Source organism: Oncorhynchus gorbuscha, linkage group LG11 (genome assembly GCF_021184085.1).
Source record: "Oncorhynchus gorbuscha isolate QuinsamMale2020 ecotype Even-year linkage group LG11, OgorEven_v1.0, whole genome shotgun sequence".
NCBI lineage: Eukaryota > Metazoa > Chordata > Actinopteri > Salmoniformes > Salmonidae > Oncorhynchus > Oncorhynchus gorbuscha.
The window spans coordinates 21,770,780-21,791,639 of NC_060183.1; the positions used below are offsets into that span (position 1 = coordinate 21,770,780).

The 20,860-nt window shown below is 42.3% G+C and overlaps 2 protein-coding genes across 5 annotated transcripts in view; both read left to right on the plus strand.

The window, feature by feature from the left end:
- tubgcp2 (tubulin, gamma complex associated protein 2) overlaps positions 1–8,264 on the plus strand; it is a 14,536-nt gene extending 6,272 nt beyond the window's left edge. For both annotated transcript variants that reach the window (XM_046368923.1, XM_046368922.1), the window contains 11 exons: positions 131–320; positions 505–650; positions 834–1,014; positions 1,991–2,171; positions 3,411–3,583; positions 3,828–3,956; positions 4,051–4,171; positions 4,492–4,635; positions 4,854–4,982; positions 7,360–7,523; positions 7,822–8,264. In XM_046368923.1, the coding sequence (XP_046224879.1) occupies positions 131–320; positions 505–650; positions 834–1,014; positions 1,991–2,171; positions 3,411–3,583; positions 3,828–3,956; positions 4,051–4,171; positions 4,492–4,635; positions 4,854–4,982; positions 7,360–7,523; positions 7,822–7,897 (1,634 nt within the window). In that variant the 3' untranslated portion in view covers positions 7,898–8,264. The remainder of the gene's footprint in view (positions 1–130; positions 321–504; positions 651–833; positions 1,015–1,990; positions 2,172–3,410; positions 3,584–3,827; positions 3,957–4,050; positions 4,172–4,491; positions 4,636–4,853; positions 4,983–7,359; positions 7,524–7,821) is intronic.
- Positions 8,265–10,222: 1,958 nt separating this feature from the next.
- LOC124047586 (zinc metalloproteinase-disintegrin-like 4a) lies at positions 10,223–18,770 on the plus strand. Of its 3 annotated transcripts, XM_046367903.1 has the most exons (24): positions 10,223–10,380; positions 10,695–10,801; positions 10,960–11,033; positions 11,132–11,210; positions 11,346–11,422; positions 11,828–12,026; positions 12,170–12,235; positions 12,335–12,397; positions 12,635–12,804; positions 13,050–13,274; positions 13,394–13,571; positions 13,837–13,926; positions 14,983–15,178; positions 15,619–15,721; positions 15,921–16,092; positions 16,212–16,292; positions 16,378–16,462; positions 16,542–16,662; positions 16,777–16,951; positions 17,209–17,256; positions 17,368–17,418; positions 17,555–17,589; positions 17,620–17,815; positions 18,048–18,770. In XM_046367903.1, the coding sequence occupies exons 1-24, from the start codon at positions 10,335–10,337 to the stop codon at positions 18,108–18,110; spliced, it is 2,700 nt and encodes an 899-aa protein (XP_046223859.1). In that variant the 5' UTR covers positions 10,223–10,334; the 3' UTR covers positions 18,111–18,770. The 3 variants fall into 3 exon arrangements, with proteins under 3 accessions (XP_046223859.1, XP_046223857.1, XP_046223858.1); XM_046367901.1 differs by having other exon boundaries at positions 17,555–17,815; XM_046367902.1 differs by having other exon boundaries at positions 17,555–17,815; positions 18,051–18,770.
- The last annotated feature ends 2,090 nt before the right edge of the window (positions 18,771–20,860 follow it).

The following is a 20,860-nucleotide window of genomic DNA, read 5'->3' on the forward strand; positions in this document are numbered from 1 at the left end:
TCTTGTCCAGTGGTCTATGAGGATGAGATGGTCGTGTGTGGTATGTTGTTGCAGACTGCCCAAAGTAAAAAAGTGCCCCTAGTAAAAAAGAAAAAGATAATCAGTGGGTTGCATGTTCTGCTTCTCAAAGCCTCCTCGGTGGACAAAGGAGACTGCATGGGTGGGTCGACGTTGAGCCTCCTTCACGATCGTACCTTCAACTACACTGGAGACAGTCAAGCCCAGGAACTGTGCCTATACCTCACGAAAGCAGCTAGTGTCCCTTACTTTGAGATACTGGAGAAATGGATCTATAGAGGCATCATCAAGGACCCTTACAGGTATCGTTTTTTTTTTTTTTTTTTTGTCACGCAACTCATTTCCCACATTTCTTCATTTCTACCATTTAATCAAATAGGTACTTCTCTATTATGTCACAGACTTGGACATGAGTTATGGCAATTTGCGATTTTTACATAATTAGTTAGTTTTGTTCATGTTTTTTGTGATTTATTGTCTTCATAGTGAGTTCATGGTTGAAGAGCACGAGCTACAGAAAGAGAAGATCCAGGAGGACTACAATGACAAGTATTGGGATCAGCGGTACACCATCGTACAGCACAGAATTCCATCCTTTCTTCAGAAAATGGCAGACAAAATTTTAAGTACAGGTAAGACGCATCATACTGTTCGCATCAGATTTGCTCAGGTCACCCTTTTAGTGCATCCTGACCATGGCCAGTGCAATTCACAGTGTTTTCTTATAGTGTAGAAAACAAGGAGTATCAAGGTCCTGATCATTTGTAGTGGAGTTTTTGTGTCTGTCTTTTTCTTCTTCTCATCCTGTTCTATAGGGAAGTACCTCAACGTGGTGAGAGAGTGTGGCCGGGACGTGACTTGTCCCGATGCTAAGGAGATCCTCTACACTCTCAAGGAGAGAGCCTACGTGGAGCAGATAGAAAAATCATACTACTACGCCAGCAAGGTCCTTCTAGACTTCCTGATGGAGGAGAAGGAGCTGGTCGCACGCCTTAGGTAAACAACAACAGCACAACCATATATAGATCATTCAAGTTTGATAGGGTATTTCTGATTTGGTATGCTCAAATTAAAGTTGTTTTTGTCACATGCAACAATGCAGTTCAAGAAATAGAGTTAAGAACATATTTACGGAATAAACTAAGTAATTTAAAAATATAAAAAAATTAAGTAACAAGTAAATTACGATAACAAGGCTATATACAGGGGTTACCGGTACAGAGTCAATGTGTGGGGGTACAGGTTAGTCAAGGTCATTTGTAAAGTGACTATGCATAGCTAATAGACAACGAGTAGCAGCAATATAAAAGCAAAGGGGAGCGTCAATGTAAATAGTCTGAGTGGCCATTTGATTAATTGTTCAGCAATCTTATGGCTTGGAGGTAGAAGCTGTTAGAGCCTTTTGGACCTAGACTTGGCGCTCCGATACAGCTTCCCGTGCGGTAGCAGAGAGAACAGTCTATGACTTGGGTGACTGGAGTCTTTGACACATTTATTTTGTCCTTCCTCTGACAGCGCCTATTATATAGGTTCTGGACGGCAGGAAGCTTGGCCCCAGTGATGTTCTGGGCCGTACACACGACCCTCTGTAACGCCTTACGGTCAGATCCCGAGCAGTTGCCATACCAGGCGGTGATGCAACTGGTCGGGATGCTCTTCGATGGTGCATCTGTAGAACATTTTGAGGATCTGGGGACCCATGCCAAATCTTTTCAGTCTCCCGAAGGGGAAAGGGTCTTGTCATACCCTCGTCACAACTGTCTTGGTGTGTTTTTTCACCATGAATGTTCGTTGGTGATGTGGTCACCAAGGAACTTGAAACTCTCGACCCGCTCCACTTCAGCCCCTTCGATGTTAATGGAGGCCTGTTCGGCCCTCCTTTTCCTATAGTCCACGATCATCTCCTTTGTCTTGCTCACATTGAGGGAGAGGTTGTTGTTCAGTTGTATGCTAAAATATGTATTCTTCCTAGGTCAATCAAGCACTACTTCTTAATGGACAAGGGAGATTTCTTTGTCCATTTCATGGATCTGACAGAAGAGGAGCTGAAAAAGCCAGTGGATGACATTGTCCCTCCCAGACTGGAGGCCTTGCTAGAGCTGGCTCTGAGGATGAGTACTGCTAACACAGACCCATTCAAAGATGACCTTAAGGTAATTATAAACCGGGTTTTTATTTATTTTAAAAGTAATCTTTATTTAACTAGGCAAGTCAGTTAAGAAGACATTCTTATTTACAATGACGGCCTACACCGGCCAAACCCGGATGACGCTGGGCCAATTGTGTGCCGTCCTATGGGACTCCCAATCCCGGTCGGTTGTGAAACAGCCTGCATTCAAACCAGGGTGTCTGTAGTGGTGCCTCACTGAGATACAGTGCCTTAGACCGCTGTCTCCAGGCACTCTGCATTGCGTCGTGACCAAGAACAGCTTGTGGTATGTTGGCCATATGTCAAACCCCTCTGACCTTATTGAATAAATATCCTAGACGAGTACCAGTCTGGAATTGATACTATCTTGATAACAGCAGCACCATCTAGTGGTTACCTTATTCATTCAGTTTCAGTTTTGTAAACGGGTTTAGTTCAAGCATCATGACCTAAATGCATACTACACGGTATGATTTTAATGCATGCATGCATTATGATGAATAGGCTCGTGTAACCTTCCCAAAATATGTCTGAGCATATTAACATTTGCTTACAGCAGCTGGGGGCAATATTGACTACTTTGAGGTGAATCTAAAGTCATTTATTATCTTGTTATTCAAATGGTGTGTCCATTGCTGTTCACTGCATTCGACTATTTCTTATAGCTGCACTCTAGCACAGTAAGAGACAATTGCTGAGGGGCAGAATCACAATTGTATAGCAGGGATGGGCAACTTTGATGGAGGTGGGGGCCACCAAAAATCTGAACTCATCATGAGGGGCCGCAGTGGCTCATGGGTCTGCGTACCCACATCCATAACCACACATGCAGTCAGAGCCGGCCCTAGCATTTGGGTGCCAGAAGCATCTTTAGAGTACATTTTCTGCAATTCTACACATTTTGCCATAGTGGAGAGAAATGTTTTTAATATGATATCTGAGCAAAGTGGGAGACAACAACACCTCCGCCACGTTGATCTTCAACAGGGGGCCCCACAGGGGTGCGTGTTCAGCCCTCTCCTGTACTCCCTGTTCACCCATGACTGCCCGGCCACGCACATCTCCAACTCAACCATCAAGTTCGCTGACGACACAAAAGTGTTTTTTTTTTGGGAGAGGGGAAATTGCGATCTATAGGATATACATATAAAAGACTAAGTTAAACAACTGGTATGTAATGTGGCTGTTTTGGGAGGGGTGTCACACTGAACTCTTCCACTCACCCTCTGGTCCGGTTTCCCAGATTGACCTGATGCCACATGACGTGATCACCCAACTGCTGCGGGTGCTGGCCATCGAGACCAAGCAGGAGAAGGCCATCATCAATGCCGACCCCACCGAGGTGGCCCTCAGCGGCCTGGAGGCCTTCTCCTTCGACTACATCGTCAAGTGGCCGCTGTCACTTATCATCAACAGGTCGGTACACTGGGGCTATATCCAAGGCCAGGTCTTCTGACCTCGGTATGACTTCCTGATTAAATGAAGGCTAAAAAAAAGCTCACTTGAAGATGGGATTAAAATAAAATAAAATATATACTTTCCTACCCTAATGTAGCTTTTCTCAATCTATTGACAACCCCCCTCCTGGGGACCCAGGGCATGCTAAATGCCAGAACTATAACCATGTGTTCTGTCTGATTCAGAGTTTGTATTTTTCTAGGAAAGCGCTTACGAGATACCAGATGCTATTCCGTCACATTTTTTACTGCAAACATGTCGAGAGGCTGTTGTGCAACGTGTGGATCAGCAACAAAACAGCCAAGCAGTACGCCTTGCACAGAGCTAAGTGGTGAGTTGACGGAACTTCCTTGTTTGTTCCTCTTAGTGCCAACTTCCTAATAGCAAGTTCTAATGTGAGCTATCTGGTTTCCTCCTCCCTGAAGGTTTGCAGCAGCGTTTGCCCTGAGACAGCGCATGCTGAACTTTGTCCAGAACATCCAGTACTACATGATGTTTGAAGTCATGGAGCCCACCTGGCATATCATGGAGAACAACCTGAAATCTGTGCGTGGAAAGTAACCAAGGCTGCTCCTCACCTCGATAGCATTCAGTGCTATCGTGTATCAGCCTATAGCTACTTGTGGCGTAATTGTTCTGTGCCTAGTGTAGTAGATTGGCATCCATTACCAATGTCAGCCACAAGCATTTTCTTTGCTTTGACCTAAGATTGTTGCGTTTTTTTTCCCAGTCCTCATTTTCAATGTTACATGAATTTAATATGCTCCTAATAACTGCATGATGCAGTTTAGTGCACACTGTCATAACCATGCCACGCCCTGCATTGACCAGGAATGCCCTAATATAGTCCATCTTGTCTCTCTCAGGCCTCCAACATAGATGACGTGCTCTGTCATCACACCAGCTTCCTGGACAACTGCCTGAAGGACTGCATGCTGACCAACCCAGAGCTGCTCAAGATCTTCTCCAAGCTCATGTCTGTGTGTGTCATGTTCACCAACTGCATGCAGGTTAGTGGATGTGGAACGCAAACTACAACAACTGGGAATGTCAAGGCAGCTTGTTGTAGCTTACACGTAATGGTATTACATTTAAATTAAATACAAATACATGCAACTCATGCACATTAGAAGTATGGTGAAATGTAGCCTAATACCCCCCCCAGTATGACTATACAGTGTCTCTCATTGCTGATCCTTATTAAATGTGTGTCTATTTCCTGGTGTAGCGCTTCACCCAGAGCATGAAGCTGGACCGGGAGATGAACCGCCTGTCTCTGGAGCACGGTACCATGGAGGGTCCTCCCACCCAGAGCGAACGCACCGTGGAGCAAGAGAAGAAGAGGCTCACCTCCAAGGTAACTACAGACATACTCACTCATCTGCAGCAGATACTCACTGCTATAGACAACTTGAAGCATGGCTTTCAAAGGTAAAACGTCAAAGTATGACATGGGTTTTAGCTGGGTTATGTTACATAGAACAACAACCAAATACAATAGTACCGTAAAGATGCCAAAGAATGTTTTGTATTCTGTCTCAAGTGCAATCTATCAGATATAACATTTCTGTATCCCAATCAGAAAATGTCTTTACCTACAGATGAAGTCGGAAGTTTGCATACACTCCACACATTTCTTGTTAACAAACCATAGTTTAGGCAAGTCGGTTAGGACATCTACTTTGTGCATGACACAAGTCATTTTTGCAACAATTGTTTACAGACAGATTATTTCACTTACAATTCACTGTAACACAATTCCAGTGGGTTAGAAGTTTACATACACAAAGTCGACTGTGTCTTTAAACAGCTTGGACAATTCCGGAAAATATCATGGCTTAGAAGCTTCTGATAGGCTAATTGACATCATTTGAGTCAATTGGAGGTGTACCCTTGGATGCATTTCAAGGCCTACCTTCAAACCCAGTGCCTATTTGCTTGACATCATGGGGAAAAAAAATGTAAAATCAGCCAAGACCTCAGAAAAACTTGTAGACCTCCACAAGTTTGGTTCATCCTTGGGATAAATTTCCAAATGCCTGAAGGTACCACGTTCATCTGTACAAACAATAGTAACCAAGAATAAACATCATGGGACCACGCAAACGTTATAAAGCTCAGGAAGGTGACTCGTTCTGTCTCCTCGAGCAAATCAATCCCAGAACAATAGCAAAGGACCTTGTGAAGATGCTGGAGGAAACAGGTACAAAAGTATCTATATCCACCGTAAAACGAGTCCTATATCGACATAACCTGAAAGGCTGCTTAGCAAGGAAGAAGCCACTGCTCAAAAACCGCCATTAAAAAAGTCAGACTACGGTTTGTAACTGCACATGGGGACAAAGATGGTACTTTTTGGAGAAATGTCCTCTGGTCTGATGAAACAATAATAGAACTGTTTGGCCATAGTGACCATCGTTATGTTTGGAGGAAAAAGGGGGAGGCTTTCAAATTTTATTGGTCACATACACATGGTTAGCAGATGTTAATGTAAGTGTAGCGAAATGCTTGTGCTTCTAGTTCTGACCATGCAGTAATATCTAACAAGTAACAATTTCACAACAACACCTAATACACACAAGTGTAAAGGAATTAATAAGAATAGGTAAATATAAATATGTGGATGAGCGGTGGCCGAACGGCGTAGGCAAGGTGCAGTAGATGGTATAGAGTACAGTGTATATACATATGAGATGAGTTGTGTAGGGTATGTAAACATTATATAAAGTGGCATTGTTTAAAGTGACTAGTGATACATTTATTACATCAATTTTTAATTATCAAAGTGGCTAGAGATTTTGAGTCAGTATGTTGGCAGCAGCCACTCAATGTTAGTGGTGGCTGTTTAACAGTTTGATGGTCTTGAGATAGAAGCTGTTTTTCAGTCCCTTGGTCCTAGCGTTGATGCATCTGTACTGACCCCGCCTTCTGGATGATAGCGGGGTGAACAGGCAGTGGCTCGGTGGTTGTTGTCCTTGATCTTTTTGGCCTTCCTGTGACATCGGGTGGTGTAGGTGTCCAACCGTGAAGCATGGGGGTGGCAGCATCATGTTGTGGGGGTGCTTTGCTGCAGGAGGGACTGGTGCATTTCACAAAATAAATGGCATCATGGGGAAGGAAAATTACGTGGATATATTGAAGCAACATCTCAAGACCTCGGTCAGAAAGTTAAAGCTTGGTCACAAATGGGTTTTCCAAATGGACAATGACCCCAAGCATACTTCCAAAGTTGTGGCAAAATGGATTAAGGACAACAAAGTCAAGGTATTGGAGTGGACGTCACAAAGCCCTGACCTCAATCCTATAAATTTGTGGGCAGAACTGAAAAAGCGTGTGTGAGCAAGGAGGCCTACAAACCTGACTCAGTTACACCAGCTCTGTCAGGAGGAATCGGACAAAATTCACCCAACTTGTTGTGGGAAGCTTGTGGAAGGCTACCTGAACCGTTTGACCAAAATTAAACAATTTCAAGGCAATGCTACCAAATACTAATTGAGTGTATTTAAACTTCTGACCCACTGGGAATGTGATGAAAGAAATAAAAGCTGAAATAAATAATTCTCTACTATTATTGACATTTCACATCCATAAAATAAAGTGGTGATCCTAACTGACTAAGACAGGGCATTTTTACTAGGATTAAAGGAATTGTGAAAAACTGAGTTTAAATGTATTTGGCAAAGGTGTATGTAAACTTCCGACTTCAACTGTATGTCGTTGTTCCCCGTCATCAGTTCCTAGCGGAGCACATGGACGCCCTGCAGTCAGACTCCTGCTTCGAAGCCACCATCAGCAAGTTTGACAGCAACTTCAGCACACTGCTCCTGGACCTGCTGGACAAGCTCAGCGTCTACAGCACCAACGACTGTGAGCACAGCATGATTAACATCATCTACCGGTGGGTATACTACTGCACAGGTCTATCTCTGGTACTGGAGAGATACTGGCTACGCACGCTTTTGTTGCTGCCCAGCACCCACACACCAGATTCAACTGATCAAGGTCCAGACTGAACACTGTGAGAAGTTGGTTATTGGAAATGGGTGTGTTAGTGCCGGGCTGGAACAAAAACCTGCGTACCCCGCAGCTCTCCAGGACCGGAGTGGGGAAACTCCTGGTCTATAGATAGTTGCTTGAATGGATATGCTAAGATAGTTACAGTCCTAGTAAAAACGGCTTTGAATTTGATTCCATAGGTTGGATTTCAACGGGTTCTACACAGAGCGCCTTGAGAGGATGGCTATAGAGAGAAGTCAGAAGGCTGCTGCATAGCATTGTCAAAGTGTGCTTGATGGTAAACCCAAGCAATATGTATTTATTTCTCCTACTCCTGCCCATATAAAAACCACCTTCAAAGGCGACATTTCTCCCCCAGACGTTTCTCCCCGTATCAAACATAAAACGGTTTAGTGTTTGATTCAAGAAACTATCAACATAGATATTGATGTGTTTTGAAACCGGCTCTGTTGTTTCCCCCTTTTTAAGAGGGGCATAGGATTAAATAACCAGGAACTGTATGCATTTCTTTCAGAAGAAATAAAAGAACCTGGAGTTCTATAGGGGTAACTTGTTTTTTACCTCATGTTTTTTTGTGTGTTTCCTGTGTACAATAACAAATATTAAATGTCCCCAAGCATTATCCTTGTCATCTTTGCTTATAGAATTTAAAAAGCACCTTAGACAGTAAACCGTAGGGGTGAATGGGTGCCAAAGGGCTAGTTGAGCCACCCCTTGTTTCTAGGAAACCAAACACAAAATGTATTAATGTGACCAAATATTTAGGGTCTGTGAAGAAGAAACCACTTGGGAAAATTGGTAAGGAAGTTAGGACCAAAAAATGTATTTTCACAAAGTTAAATACATTTGTGGTATAGGTTTCATGATGTTTGTATCTAAACCAAAGTAGATTGTTTTTAAGACTTTTATACATCAGTTGGGGTCTCTATAAGCTACAATATGAGGTCATGCACCTAGCATGAGAGTGCATCCTTGTAGCTGTGTGGGCTAATATAGTCAAGGCAACAACTACTCTTCCTGGGGTCCAAACACATTAAGGTACTTGCATATAAAACGGTACATCATATAACATTATTACACCACTACATATCTACAATACAACATGTATAATACCACCATACAACAATACTGTGTGTGTGTGTGTGTGTGTAGAATGCGTGCTAACACGTGTGTGTGTGTGTGTGTGTGTGTGTCTCTTCACAGTCCCCGCTCTTCCATAAGGTGTATTTTTACCTGTTTTTAAAATCTGATTCTACTTGCATCAGTTACCTGATGTGGAATAGAGTTTCATGTAGTCATGGCTCTATGTACTACTGTACTACTACCCATAGTCTGTTCTGGACTTGGGGATTGTGAAGAGACCTCTGGTGGCACGTCTTGTGGGTTATGCATGGGTGTCTGGGCTGTGTGCTAGTAGTAGCTCGGTACAGTCCACTTGTCAACACTTCTTACAACAACCAGTAGTGATGATGTCATTCTCTTTTCCACTTTGACCCATGAGACATTGACATAAATATCATTAATGTTAGCTCGACTTGCTCAATTTCCACATGATTCATTACAGTGAATTTAATGAATGATTTGTCCCAAATACAACGCTTTTAGTTTTAGAAATATTTAGGACTAACTTGTTCCTTGCCACCCACTCTGAAACAAACTGCAGCTCTTTGTTAAGTGTTACAGTCCGTTCAGCCGCTGTAGAAGCTGACGTGTATGGTGCTGAGTCATGTGCAGACAATAGACACACTGGCCTTACTGAAAGCCAGGGGCATGTCGTTAGTAAAGATTGAAGAAAGTGACATCATCATGCCCCGTGTATACAAATGGAAAACGAGCAGGGGTCTGCCCCCCCCCCCCCTTTGAGGTTCTTGAAAGTGAAGGGAAGAAGTCCGTTTGAGCAGCATCAAGGGATGAAAAAAATGAGACTGAGTGACACGGAAGAGGAACATTGACAAAAAATGAACATGTACCCGTGCAAAATAGTTGATAGAGTAGCAGAGAAGGTCTTGCCTGATGACATGGAGTCTGAGCTTGCTGAACATATCAAGAATCTCACTGATCAGTTTCATGGGTTTAGTTGCCTCAAATGCAGAGAACTTGCCCACGAATGTGAAGGCGGCTCAATTGACCCTGTCCTTATATTAATTTTACCCAATACCTGGTAACTTGTGCCAAGAGGTCACTTTTTGACATGCTATGTTTTCAAAACTGTTATATTTACATTCATTTGGATTATTGACATGGATACTCCACATCCTGAAATCTATGTTGGAAAGAATACTTTATTTCCCTTGACCTAGTGATGCTGAATGTAAAAATGGCTAATTTTACCCCACTCACCCCTATTAATGAGGAAGAGGCTATCAGGACACAGCTGAAGCTTAAACCGACTAGCAAAAAACGTAAAACTGATCCTTACCTTAACCCTAACCTTCACCTAATTTTAATAAATTCTGAAATATCGATTTTGGTGTAAGGCGTGGCTTTATAGCCTTCTTATAAATCTCGACCGGTTTTCCGGTAATATGTGAGTGATGTCATGATTGCTACGAGGAACAGCTGCCCCTTGGCGATAACGTACGTCATGGAGAGGCGGCACTGGAACAGAGCTGCTTAATTTCTATGTTCACTATCAAATTAGTATCGGTGCGTACAGCACATTTGAGAAACTCTGGGATATTACGCTCCAGCCATGCGATACACTATATATACTTTCCTGTTGTGCATCACGTATTGGGGTAAATTGAAAATATATCATTATGGTTTAATATTTGTTGTCTGAAGGTCTTTATATCACATATAATCATATATAATTATAATGAATAACTACAAAAAATAAGGTGTATTTTACTGTAAAGTATTTGTAAGGACAGCAACCTAATTAGCCCAAATGTTAATAGCACATTTAGTACCTATTTATAACATTGTAAAGTTGATAACTTGTATGATGCTCGTAGTATGATCAATGTCTACAGTCTAGACTTTAAATCAATGACAATTACTATAAGAAAAAGATTATTGTTAAAGTAGGTCTGGATGTCTGTTCTTCCAGTTGTACTGGTCAAGGGCGCAAGGAAATTGGATCATGTGGAGCGTTACGATGTAGTCCGACCTCAGAGACTGACTGGTCGGGTCAAAAGAAACATTTTCTCAAACCAGGTGCTTGCTTACATACCGTTACATACCGTTATATCTCTATAACTAGGTAATAGTGGTTCCCTGCAAATTAGGGAAATATTTCAAATCCCAATGATGAGGGACGTTATAAAGAACAGGATAGCTTTTCATTGTCGACAACTAAACAACATCTTTGCTAGGTTTATCCTGACGAGTTACAATATGCATTAACCATTGATGGAGAGAACCACACTATTCATCTGGAGAAAAATAGGTAAATCATTTTTAACTGTCCACCAATTACTAGACGAGTTTTGGTAGCATATTTGGTAGCAGTTATATTAACGGTTCTACTACTTACTCTTTTCATAGGCAACTTATTGGGAGGCATTACGCTGAAACACACTATTCAGAAGATGGAAGGCGGGTGACAACATTTCCAAATTATGAGGTATTTAAGCCATTTAAATTAATAGCTTACAGTTTGTCACATTTTTGATTCATTGTATGTTATGCAGATTTAATGTGTAGAGTATTTTAACATATGCTCTCAACCAATACTTGTATTAATCTCAACATTTTTTAGGACCACTGCTATTATCATGGTCATATTCAAGGCATTGAGGATTCATCCGTTAGTGTTGGAATCTGTTCTGGCATTAGGTAAGTGAGATATCTATATATTTCCTGTTTTCTATCAGCAGTTTCTGATCTTTTTGAATGACTTTGAATGACTTGACATTTCACTGGAAGTCAAAGTTCTCTTTTGAGAAATTCAACATTTCCACAGATGTGTAATAGGAATGACAAACATTTGGGGTTGAAATAATTTTGAAAGAGGTCTTACACATCTTGAAATGTACCTGTCTTTTATGACATTGGCTCTAGTGCCATTTCACCTCCAAGACAACGATTGGAGTTTCTATACTGAATAGCTTACTGATGTTGATTATTCGTACTATATCATATCGTTTGAAGGAACAATGCTATGTTCATTGGGGAGGAACTGATTGTCCATGCTTTTCAATGCAACACTTCGAAAACCGCCCTCTGATGTGTCTTTTCCAGTGGCTTTGTGAGGGCTGAGCAGAAAGTCTACCTGGTTGAACCTTTAGGAGACTCTGCCGATGGGGAGCATGCTCTGTACAGACAGGAGCACCTCAGAGCCAACAATACCAGCTGTGGTCACTCCAACGACAGCACGGTCTATGACCATGACCAGGGACCGGCCCCCAGACTCTTAGGCCTCTTCAAGTCCAAAGGCTGGGTACGCAGTTACTTACTAATGCTTCCTTTTGGTTACTTACACAATACACATCCAAAGTGTTCACAGATTATGTATGTTGTATTTATCTTGTAAGAAGAGTCCAATGTTTTCTTATCGCTCTCTTTAAAACATTTGTTTTATAGAAAAGTAAACCCATCTCTGGGCCTCAAAGATTTGTGGAGATGTATCTGGTGGCTGACTATGCAGAGGTATGTTATGTTATGTATCAATATAGATGCATGTTTTCTTTCTTGTTTCCTGACAGCCTTTGTTGGAGGCTAACCTATGTGTGTGTGTTGTTTTTTCAGTACAAACAATTTGGAAGCAAAACCCGAGGTCGAATGCTGGAAATTGCCAATCATGTTGATAAGGTACCTTTTCAAGGAAGTCATTTTGTGTGTTTGTTTGTGAATGGCTGCATGAGCATAGTTAGATCAAGGAGTTTCTCTGAGCTGGTCCAGGCTCTAGTTATAGGTACTTAGGGTGCTATATTGAATTAGCCTACTGTAATAACAAGAGCTTGGAGTCCCTCACCCCACCTGCCTCTAGTACATATATCTTATATTAATGAAGGAGTTATTGAAAAGACCTCTGTTTTTACATCCTAGTTGTATCGGCCATTGAACATCCGTGTCATGCTGGTGGGGTTGGAGATATGGACTACTAGGGATCACATTGACGTCACGATCAGTCCTGAGAACACCCTGAATGGGTTTCTCCAGTGGCGCCAAGACGACCTTCTGAAGAGGGCAAAACATGACAATGCCCAGTTTGTCACGTGAGTAGTTAGCCTTATCTTCCTTGTGTTTGTGTTGTGTGGAAGGAAATGGATTGCAATTAATCACAATCATTTTTCCATTCTATTGTTTGGTTTTATATGCTGTAAAAAAAATATCCATATAAAATGTTGTTTTCAATGCATAGCATTGGAACGATGGCCAAATGTCTTGTTTCGGGAGGGGTTTGCAAAGCTAATGACAGTTCTAAAGCTTTCCTCCAACATTTGGTTGTTGTTTTCAACAGTGGTAAAGATTTCTTGGGCGATACTGTCGGACTGGCAAATAAACTTGCCATGTGCACTGGAAGTTCAGGTGCAGTCAACCAGGACCACAACATAAACCCTATTGGCGTCGCCTCAACCATCGCTCATGAGATGGGCCACAACCTGGGCATGTCCCATGATACCTCAGGCTGCACCTGTGGGACATCGCTGTCCAACGACAACTGTGTCATGGCAGGTCGGGTCAGGTAAATACAAAAACACTCACACGTTTCACATTCACTAACACACTGACACAGTGAGGAATGTCCTATGTTAGTTATTATGTTAGTCATTCTAAAGTGAGCCATCATTCCCACGCCTTTAGGTCAGAGTACCCAGGGCTGTTTAGTGGCTGCAGTCAGGAGCAGCTGAGTGACTTCCTGGAGAGAGCCAATCCCAGATGTCTGCTGGACACGCCTGGCTCTGATAGGCTGTATGTGGGGGCTGCCTGTGGCAATGCCTTCCTGGACCCGGGAGAAGAGTGTGACTGTGGAACTGTGGAGGTAAGTCAGGCTCACAAGGTGCACTGGCATTGATTATATCGTCTTACACTATTCCACTGACTCAATCCAAGGTTTATCTTTGTTGTAAGGATGATACAACTTTGCAAAAGCTTATAAAAGGGCAAGAACAAAATACACACGCATGACTGCTTTGTTTGCACTGTAAATTATACATTTTGGATGACTGACTAAATTATACATTTGGTGAGATTAAATTGTTATTTTGTCTTTTGTAACTGATTGGTGTGATTTTTGTCCCTTCTAGGAGTGTAAGAATAGCTGCTGTGACCCCACTACCTGTCGCCTCACTGAGGGATCCAGCTGTGCTCATGGAGCATGCTGTGAAAACTGCCAGGTAAGTGCATTTTCGGTCATATGTAAAATCCTGGGAAATTTGGGTGCTTTATTAAACGTACGATTGAATGAGTCAGTCCAGCAGGTAAAATATTTTTCGGACCTCTCTCTGCTCATCACCGTATGATTGAATGAGTTAGACCAGCAGGTTTCATCTTTCTCTAATTTCTCTCTGCTCATCACCGTATGATTGAATGAGTCAGACCAGCAGGTTTCATCTTTCTCTAATTTCTCTCTGCTCATCACCGTATGATTGAATGAGTCAGACCAGCAGGTTTCATCTTTCTCTAATTTCTCTCTGCTCATCACCATATGATTGAATGAGTCAGTCCTGCTAGTAACGTCCACCTCTGATCTCTCTCTGCTCATCACCATATGATTGAATGAGTCAGTCCAGCTGGTAACGTCCACCTCTGATCTCTCTCTGCTCATCACCATATGATTGAATGAGTCAGTCCAGCTGGTAACGTCCACCTCTGATCTCTCTCTGCTCATCACCGTATGATTGAATGAGTCAGTCCTGCTAGTAACGTCCACCTCTGATCTCTCTCTGCTCATCACCACTCAGACAGACACACACAACCAAGGAAAAAAAAGAGCATAGCCACAAGAGAAGTAGTGTTCGGCGAAACCAGGGTTGAAATGGCAGCAATAATACCAGGAAACAGACTGATGCACTTGTTTCCCTGTACTGTACTGCACATATCCTTCCTTAATATGACAGTCAGGGGACTGTAAGAGGCAGACAAACAAAATGGTTTAATGGGTCCGCGCACAAAAAGATTTTGCACAAACTTTATTATTCCATTTTTTTGTATTATTTTCGGAGCATCAGGGACAGTGTACACAGACGTTTCAGCGGGCATAGTCAGTCATCAAAAAAAAACATTTTTACTGTATGAACCAAACTTGGCGTCTAACCAAGAATCATACACTTTGCCGTAGTAGTAGAGTCCAATTTTCGTGTTGAAGTTAGCGCTTTGAGCGTAGTGTTTGAGAAGCACTGTACAAATAAAGCAATTCCTCAACCACTAAACTATTTGTTCTCAATCTTCAGCTGAAGCAAGCAGCCAGTTTGTGTCGGAGAGCTTCCAGTGACTGTGACTTGGCAGAGTACTGCACTGGAACATCAGAGCATTGCCCAGAAGATACCTTTCAGATGAATGGGAAACCTTGTAGCTATGGTCGGGGCTACTGTTACAATGGGCAATGTCCGACACTTCAGCAGCACTGCAAGAGACTGTGGGGACCAGGTACATCTGTCTTTATCGTTTTAAGTTTTAAGTTTTTAAGTTTTGGTCCTTCTGTAGCTCAGTTGGTAGAGCATGGCGCTTGTAACGCCAGGGTAGTGGGTTCGATCCCCGGGACCACCCATACGTAGAATGTATGCACACATGACTGTAAGTCGCTTTGGATAAAAGCGTCTGCTAAATGGCATATATTATTATTATATTATTAAGTACATAGCCACTCATTTTACACTACACTAGTTCTGACACGCCGTAACCATCCAAAACCGCATGACGTTATTTCATTAGCACAAAGCAGAACCCTTCCAGAGAAAAAAAACTAGGCCTAGATATAATCTCAGTCGGTCAGTGCAGGTTGAACGTCACATTGTGCATTGTGCAACGATGATCATCTACAGTAAGGATTCATGTCATAACTGTCGCACCTTTCTCTTGTTTTCTAGCGGCACAAGTAGGCACGGATTCCTGCTTTAATCTAAACCTGGGTGGCAATGAAGGAGCCCACTGCGGAAGGACCAAAAATGGCTTTGTTCGCTGCACACCACAGTACGTGCCCCCCCATCTGACTTCCTGTGTTCTGACATTTCCTGTTTCCCATCGAATGTGACCACACACAATGTCCCTCCTCGAGGCAATTTACAAAAAGAAAACAGATATTACAAGACTTCCATATGTTTGTGCTGTTAAGAAACACGTTGCCATATTTTGACGTCAAATACTAAGTCTATTTGTTTTCTTCTCCTAGGAATATGAAATGTGGAACACTATTTTGCTTTGGAGGAGATGAGTATCCCATCACTGGGCAGAAGGCCTTCTACAATATGCAGGGAGGGGGGACATGCAACATAGCAGTGGACCAGGATAAGATAAGATCTCTGGACATGGTCCCAACAGGAACTAAATGTGGTGTGAATGAGGTAAGACTGTTCATGAATTCTAAATCACCACTCAGGAGGGCCTATATGAATTCATGGACACAAATTCATGGTGTTCATATGAGAGGGCAAATGAAGTGATCAATTCTTTGTTTCCACAGGTTTGCTATGATCACAAATGCCAAGATGTCAAAGTCTATGGTCAAACGCAGGACTGTTCATCCAAATGCCACAACAATGGGGTGAGTGCATTGGCTGTCGATTTCGAGTCGTTTGTACAACTAGAATTGTGTGGACCCAATCACACCCCGTGCGCTCTTTTGTTAGGTGTGCAACAACAAGGGACAGTGCCACTGTGACCCAGACTGGGCTCCACCCTACTGTGACATCAAGTATTCAGACTTGCCTCAAGGTACGCCTCATTCACTCTGTTGTGACACGCATGGTTGTTCATGAACATCTTAATGATTGGTTATGTTTTGAAATTGCAGACCAGTTTGGGGTGGTAGCTGGCATCTCAGCAGCGATAGCTGTGTTGCTGCTGCTCACTTTCCTGGTTGCAGGACTGATGTGCTGCAAGAAAAACAAGAGAGAAACCTACACCTCCAAAAAGTGAGTTTTTTTTCACCAACATACACATTTTTAATACGAATTGTTAATGCCACTTCGCAGTTGTCATTACAAATGATTTGGTACATAATCAACATGTTGATGTGTGATGCGCAGGAAAGTCCACTCTACCTCCGGCCAGTTGAACCCAATGTTCCGGGAGAGGGGTGAGAAGGGCAAACCTCTGAGCAAGCCCCCCCAAATTAGCCAACCCACCTTCATGGAGTCATCTGCAACACAAGCCTGCACCGCTCTGTTTGTCACTGTGGTCCCTTCCAGGCCCCCTCCACAGGTGAGCTACATTACCACAAGTTAACATTATCTCAAAATGACCACTACTCCAGACCTGTTATGTGGAGTTACTAGTATTCAGTTCCTATGTAAATATATATTGATAGCAACAAGAAGTGAAACAGCTGCTGAACTCGTAAAGATAGCCTGCCTAAAGTTGAGGGTTGGTATGCTTTGAATAGACTAGGGATATTTGGAAAGAAAAATAAATAGCAATTAAATGGAGAGGAATATTTATGATAAAATGTTTTCTTGCAGCCACCAAAGAGCTTGCCTGCAGTGCAGCCACAGTCTCGCATTGAAGCGGTGAGCTATGCCAATTGAAATACCTAAATGTATCATATTAATCAACTCTGGAATCTTCTAAATGTATTCTGCCGTGCCAAACTCATACAAGCATTTTTATTTGATCATCAGACTAAACCTCTACCTCCATCAAAGCCTTTGCCGACTCTGAGTAGCAAACCGGTGAGTCATTCCAGCCATTACGATGACTAACATGTTAACAACATGGTATAACAACTGTTATAACAAGTAACTACATGGTCTCCACACACAGTCTAATCATGAACTGATTATCAATTGTTTTATATTGTTCTATTAGAAAATCAAGCCTGTTGTCCCAGTGCCACCAGTGAAGTCCAGTCCTTACCCAGTACCTCCAGTGAAGTCCAGTCCTTACCCAGTACCTCCAGTGAAGTCCAGTCCTTACCCAGTACCTCCAGTGAAGTCCAGTCCTTACCCAGTACCTCCAGTGAAGTCCAGTCCTTACCCAGTACCTCCAGTCAAGTCCAGTCCTTACCCAGTGCCTCCAGTCAAGACCAGTCCTTACCCAGTGCCTCCAGTCAAGCCCACAGCACCAAAGGTACCCAGCAAATACCCACAAGTAATTGTTTAGCTAACACATTTTTCGTAGTCATGTCTTGCAAAATCTTCATAGCAGTTAGATTTTTAAAAATGTAACTTCTGAAACCATTCCATTTCAGGAAAGTTAAGGTTAAAATATATATATACATTTTGTGTTCGTAATTCTTTGCGTAACCAGAATTGAAGGGCACGTTTCAAGATGGCTGTCTAATTGATCCCTGTGTGTTCAGCAGACCTCAGGAGGAGCAAGCCACAAGATTGCATTGAAGCCTCCCCCCATGCCACGTCGATGATGACTGCTGCATGGAGCAGTATGGTGACTCATAGGAAGACAAGGCTTTGAGGAGGAGCCTATAGTCCTTGTTTCAGGCTCTAGGAGGTCCTGGAGGACCCGAGTCTAAAGTCAACTGTGGAGAATGTCTTTGAAGACTCAACATCAACATGGTGGTGTCTCAAAATGTCCTCCTCAACCACTGTGGAAAAGTGGTTTGGAAAATGCTGGAATAGAATTGCTGGTGCATTTCTCACGCAGTGTTTTTTTTATTATAATTTTTTTTTAACAATAATTGTATATAAAACATTTTTTTTACAGTAGACCACTCCCTTTTACATAAACCTAGCAGTTGTACTTGTTTTTATAGGCTGCTTCAAAAAAAATATGAGGGGGAGAGCCTCATGGTATTGCACATATGAATGTTCATTTTAAGTTTGTCATGTGCTCAAGCCATTGTGTCTTTTTTTTAAACGAAAATGTATTTATTACATTGATATTAGTTATTTTTTCAAAGATATTACTAATGTTACAAGTGAGAGAGGCTTCCTGAAATGAAATACTGTACGTATTATACCTGCTTATTGTGATATGTGCAATAATCCAGTCCAATGCATCCTTGTTCTTCAAATGGCCTAGGAAACTGTTGATTGTAATATAAATAAAAATGTGCCTAAACAAATATAGTGTTTGTCTTCATTTTATCAGACACTACTCTTCTCAGCCCAGAAGTAGGACAGAGAAAAAGGGGAGAGCACTGTTTATATTCAAGAAAAGCTCAAAGAAATGTTTACATATTCATTGCATTCCTTCATCTGACAGCACAATCATTCATTTTTTATGATAAGCTAATGTTCGAGTGGAACTGAATAGTTGTACTCAGACAGAATTCACCAAGGAGTCACCTAGTTAATTGCACGATAAGCCAAAAGCAGAAAAGTCTCACTAGCTAAGAGCATTAGTTCCACAGTACTTCATGGTTTCATAATATCTCTTGCTGTTAGGCACTTGTTTTTGTTAACATGCTGCAGAACCGCTATGTGTCAAGCACCGCAGTCATGGGGTGCACGAGTCTGTGGGAAACGAGCTGAGGAGCACACAGGATTTCATACATGCGCAATGAATAGTGAATCATTGTGAACCTCCAGTCAGTGGCCTAGAGGTTGACAATATAGTATGTATCTCACTAGAACAATACAGTATTCACTAACAGGTTGTGTATGTTGCAACCAACAGAACAGGAAATGCCCTCAGTTGCTCCAGGAGGCTAGACCCAGCTATATATTGCGCAATTGCTACATCTAGGAGAACAAAAACAGCTCAGTGACAAATTCAGTTTTGATTCTGTCAATATCTAATTTAATGGCAAATGTGCCAAAGGGAAACGTTGCATTAAAGCCCCAATCAGTAAGATGTCTAGTCTTACAGTGTCTTAAGCTCCGTTTATACCTGGCGCTAACATTCATCCTTGGTCCTGATCTTGTCCACATTCTGATTGTGCCCACATTTTCAGAGGGGCGTTTACACGTAGTATTAAAAGGTGTCTCTTATCTGTCCACTGTGTCTGCGTTGGTCCCTTCCTTTATGCAACGGCAGTCTTCAATTACTCATTTTATCTCCCTTGATATCTCTGGTGTTAATATCCTGAAACCATTCCTAAAATATCCCTCATTCATTCTGGTGGGTGGGGGGGTGAGGTCATGACGGGAACACTCATCCAATGAAAGAACAATCATTGATGGAACATAATTTCAAGTGTAATATGTCATATGATATACTTTCCCAGACACTTTCATCCAAAGCCAACCAACGTTAGATTTGTGTAGCCTCTGGATTCAAACTCACTGTGTTGTTGCTAGGACCATGCCCTAACCAGCTGACCCATATACAGTGGACCATACTGTGTACTGTATATTAAGTGTTGGCACAGACTGACTTTGAGAATAGTTCCCAGATTGATGGTTTTCCTGTGCAGTCTCATGAGTGACCATCCAAAATGACCAAACGTTCTAGCAAGACATGCTAAATAGAAGAGCGAAACCGAAAGGAGGAGCTCAGCCCTCTCTCTTTGCAAGTTACAGGCCGAATGTCCCCTATCCTTCCGAAATTCAAAAGATTCTAACACCTGAGAAATCTTGATTTGTCCAAATAACCAGAGACGAAAAACCCAAACACAGGAACGACTGCTACTCTTATCCTAGACAACCAGTTCAGTTCTGACAGATTCCCTCAGTTCACACACAAAATCCTTCCACAAAAGAAGATGGTTTTGCCAGCCAGAAGTCATAGGCCTATTGGCCACAAAGCCTATTGCTTACAGACTGACTCAGAACAGCTCCCAGATTTACAGGCAGTCTCCTGGGCTGTCTCGTGAGTGACTAAGGAAATTGTTTGGGAAGCATGGAGTGACTCCCCAGAGAGGCCCTGATCTGGGTCAGCTCGGACTGAGGAGTTGAGCAGACAGGAATCCTGATCTAGGATCAGTTTGGCCCTTTAGACCCAAATGAACATGGTAACATGGACAGGGAGGACCTGGTCCAAGATCAGCACGCAGATGCTTTATGCTCAGGAATGTAGCATTAAGTAGGGGTTGGTCTCAGGCATGCTGAGGCCTCCGATGATTCAGTCTGATTCACTCAGTATCAACGTATTAAAACACTGCTGGTTGTTATTAGAATGGGGGATGGGATGGCTGTGTCTGTGCTTGTTTTAATAGTTTAGTACTTGGTTCACTAACATTGAAACAAGGATGTCTTGTTTTCTATTTCGGAG

Excerpts from the sequence above, each read along its gene's own strand:
- LOC124047586 (XM_046367901.1), top strand. The coding sequence starts at position 10,335 with ATGCGATACACTATATATACTTTCCTGTTGTGCATCACGTATTGGG. Across the intron at positions 13,572-13,836 it reads GTGACTGTGGAACTGTGGAG|GAGTGTAAGAATAGCTGCTG; the intron begins GTAAGTCAGGCT and ends TGTCCCTTCTAG. Across the intron at positions 15,179-15,618 it reads CAAGAGACTGTGGGGACCAG|CGGCACAAGTAGGCACGGAT; the intron begins GTACATCTGTCT and ends CTTGTTTTCTAG.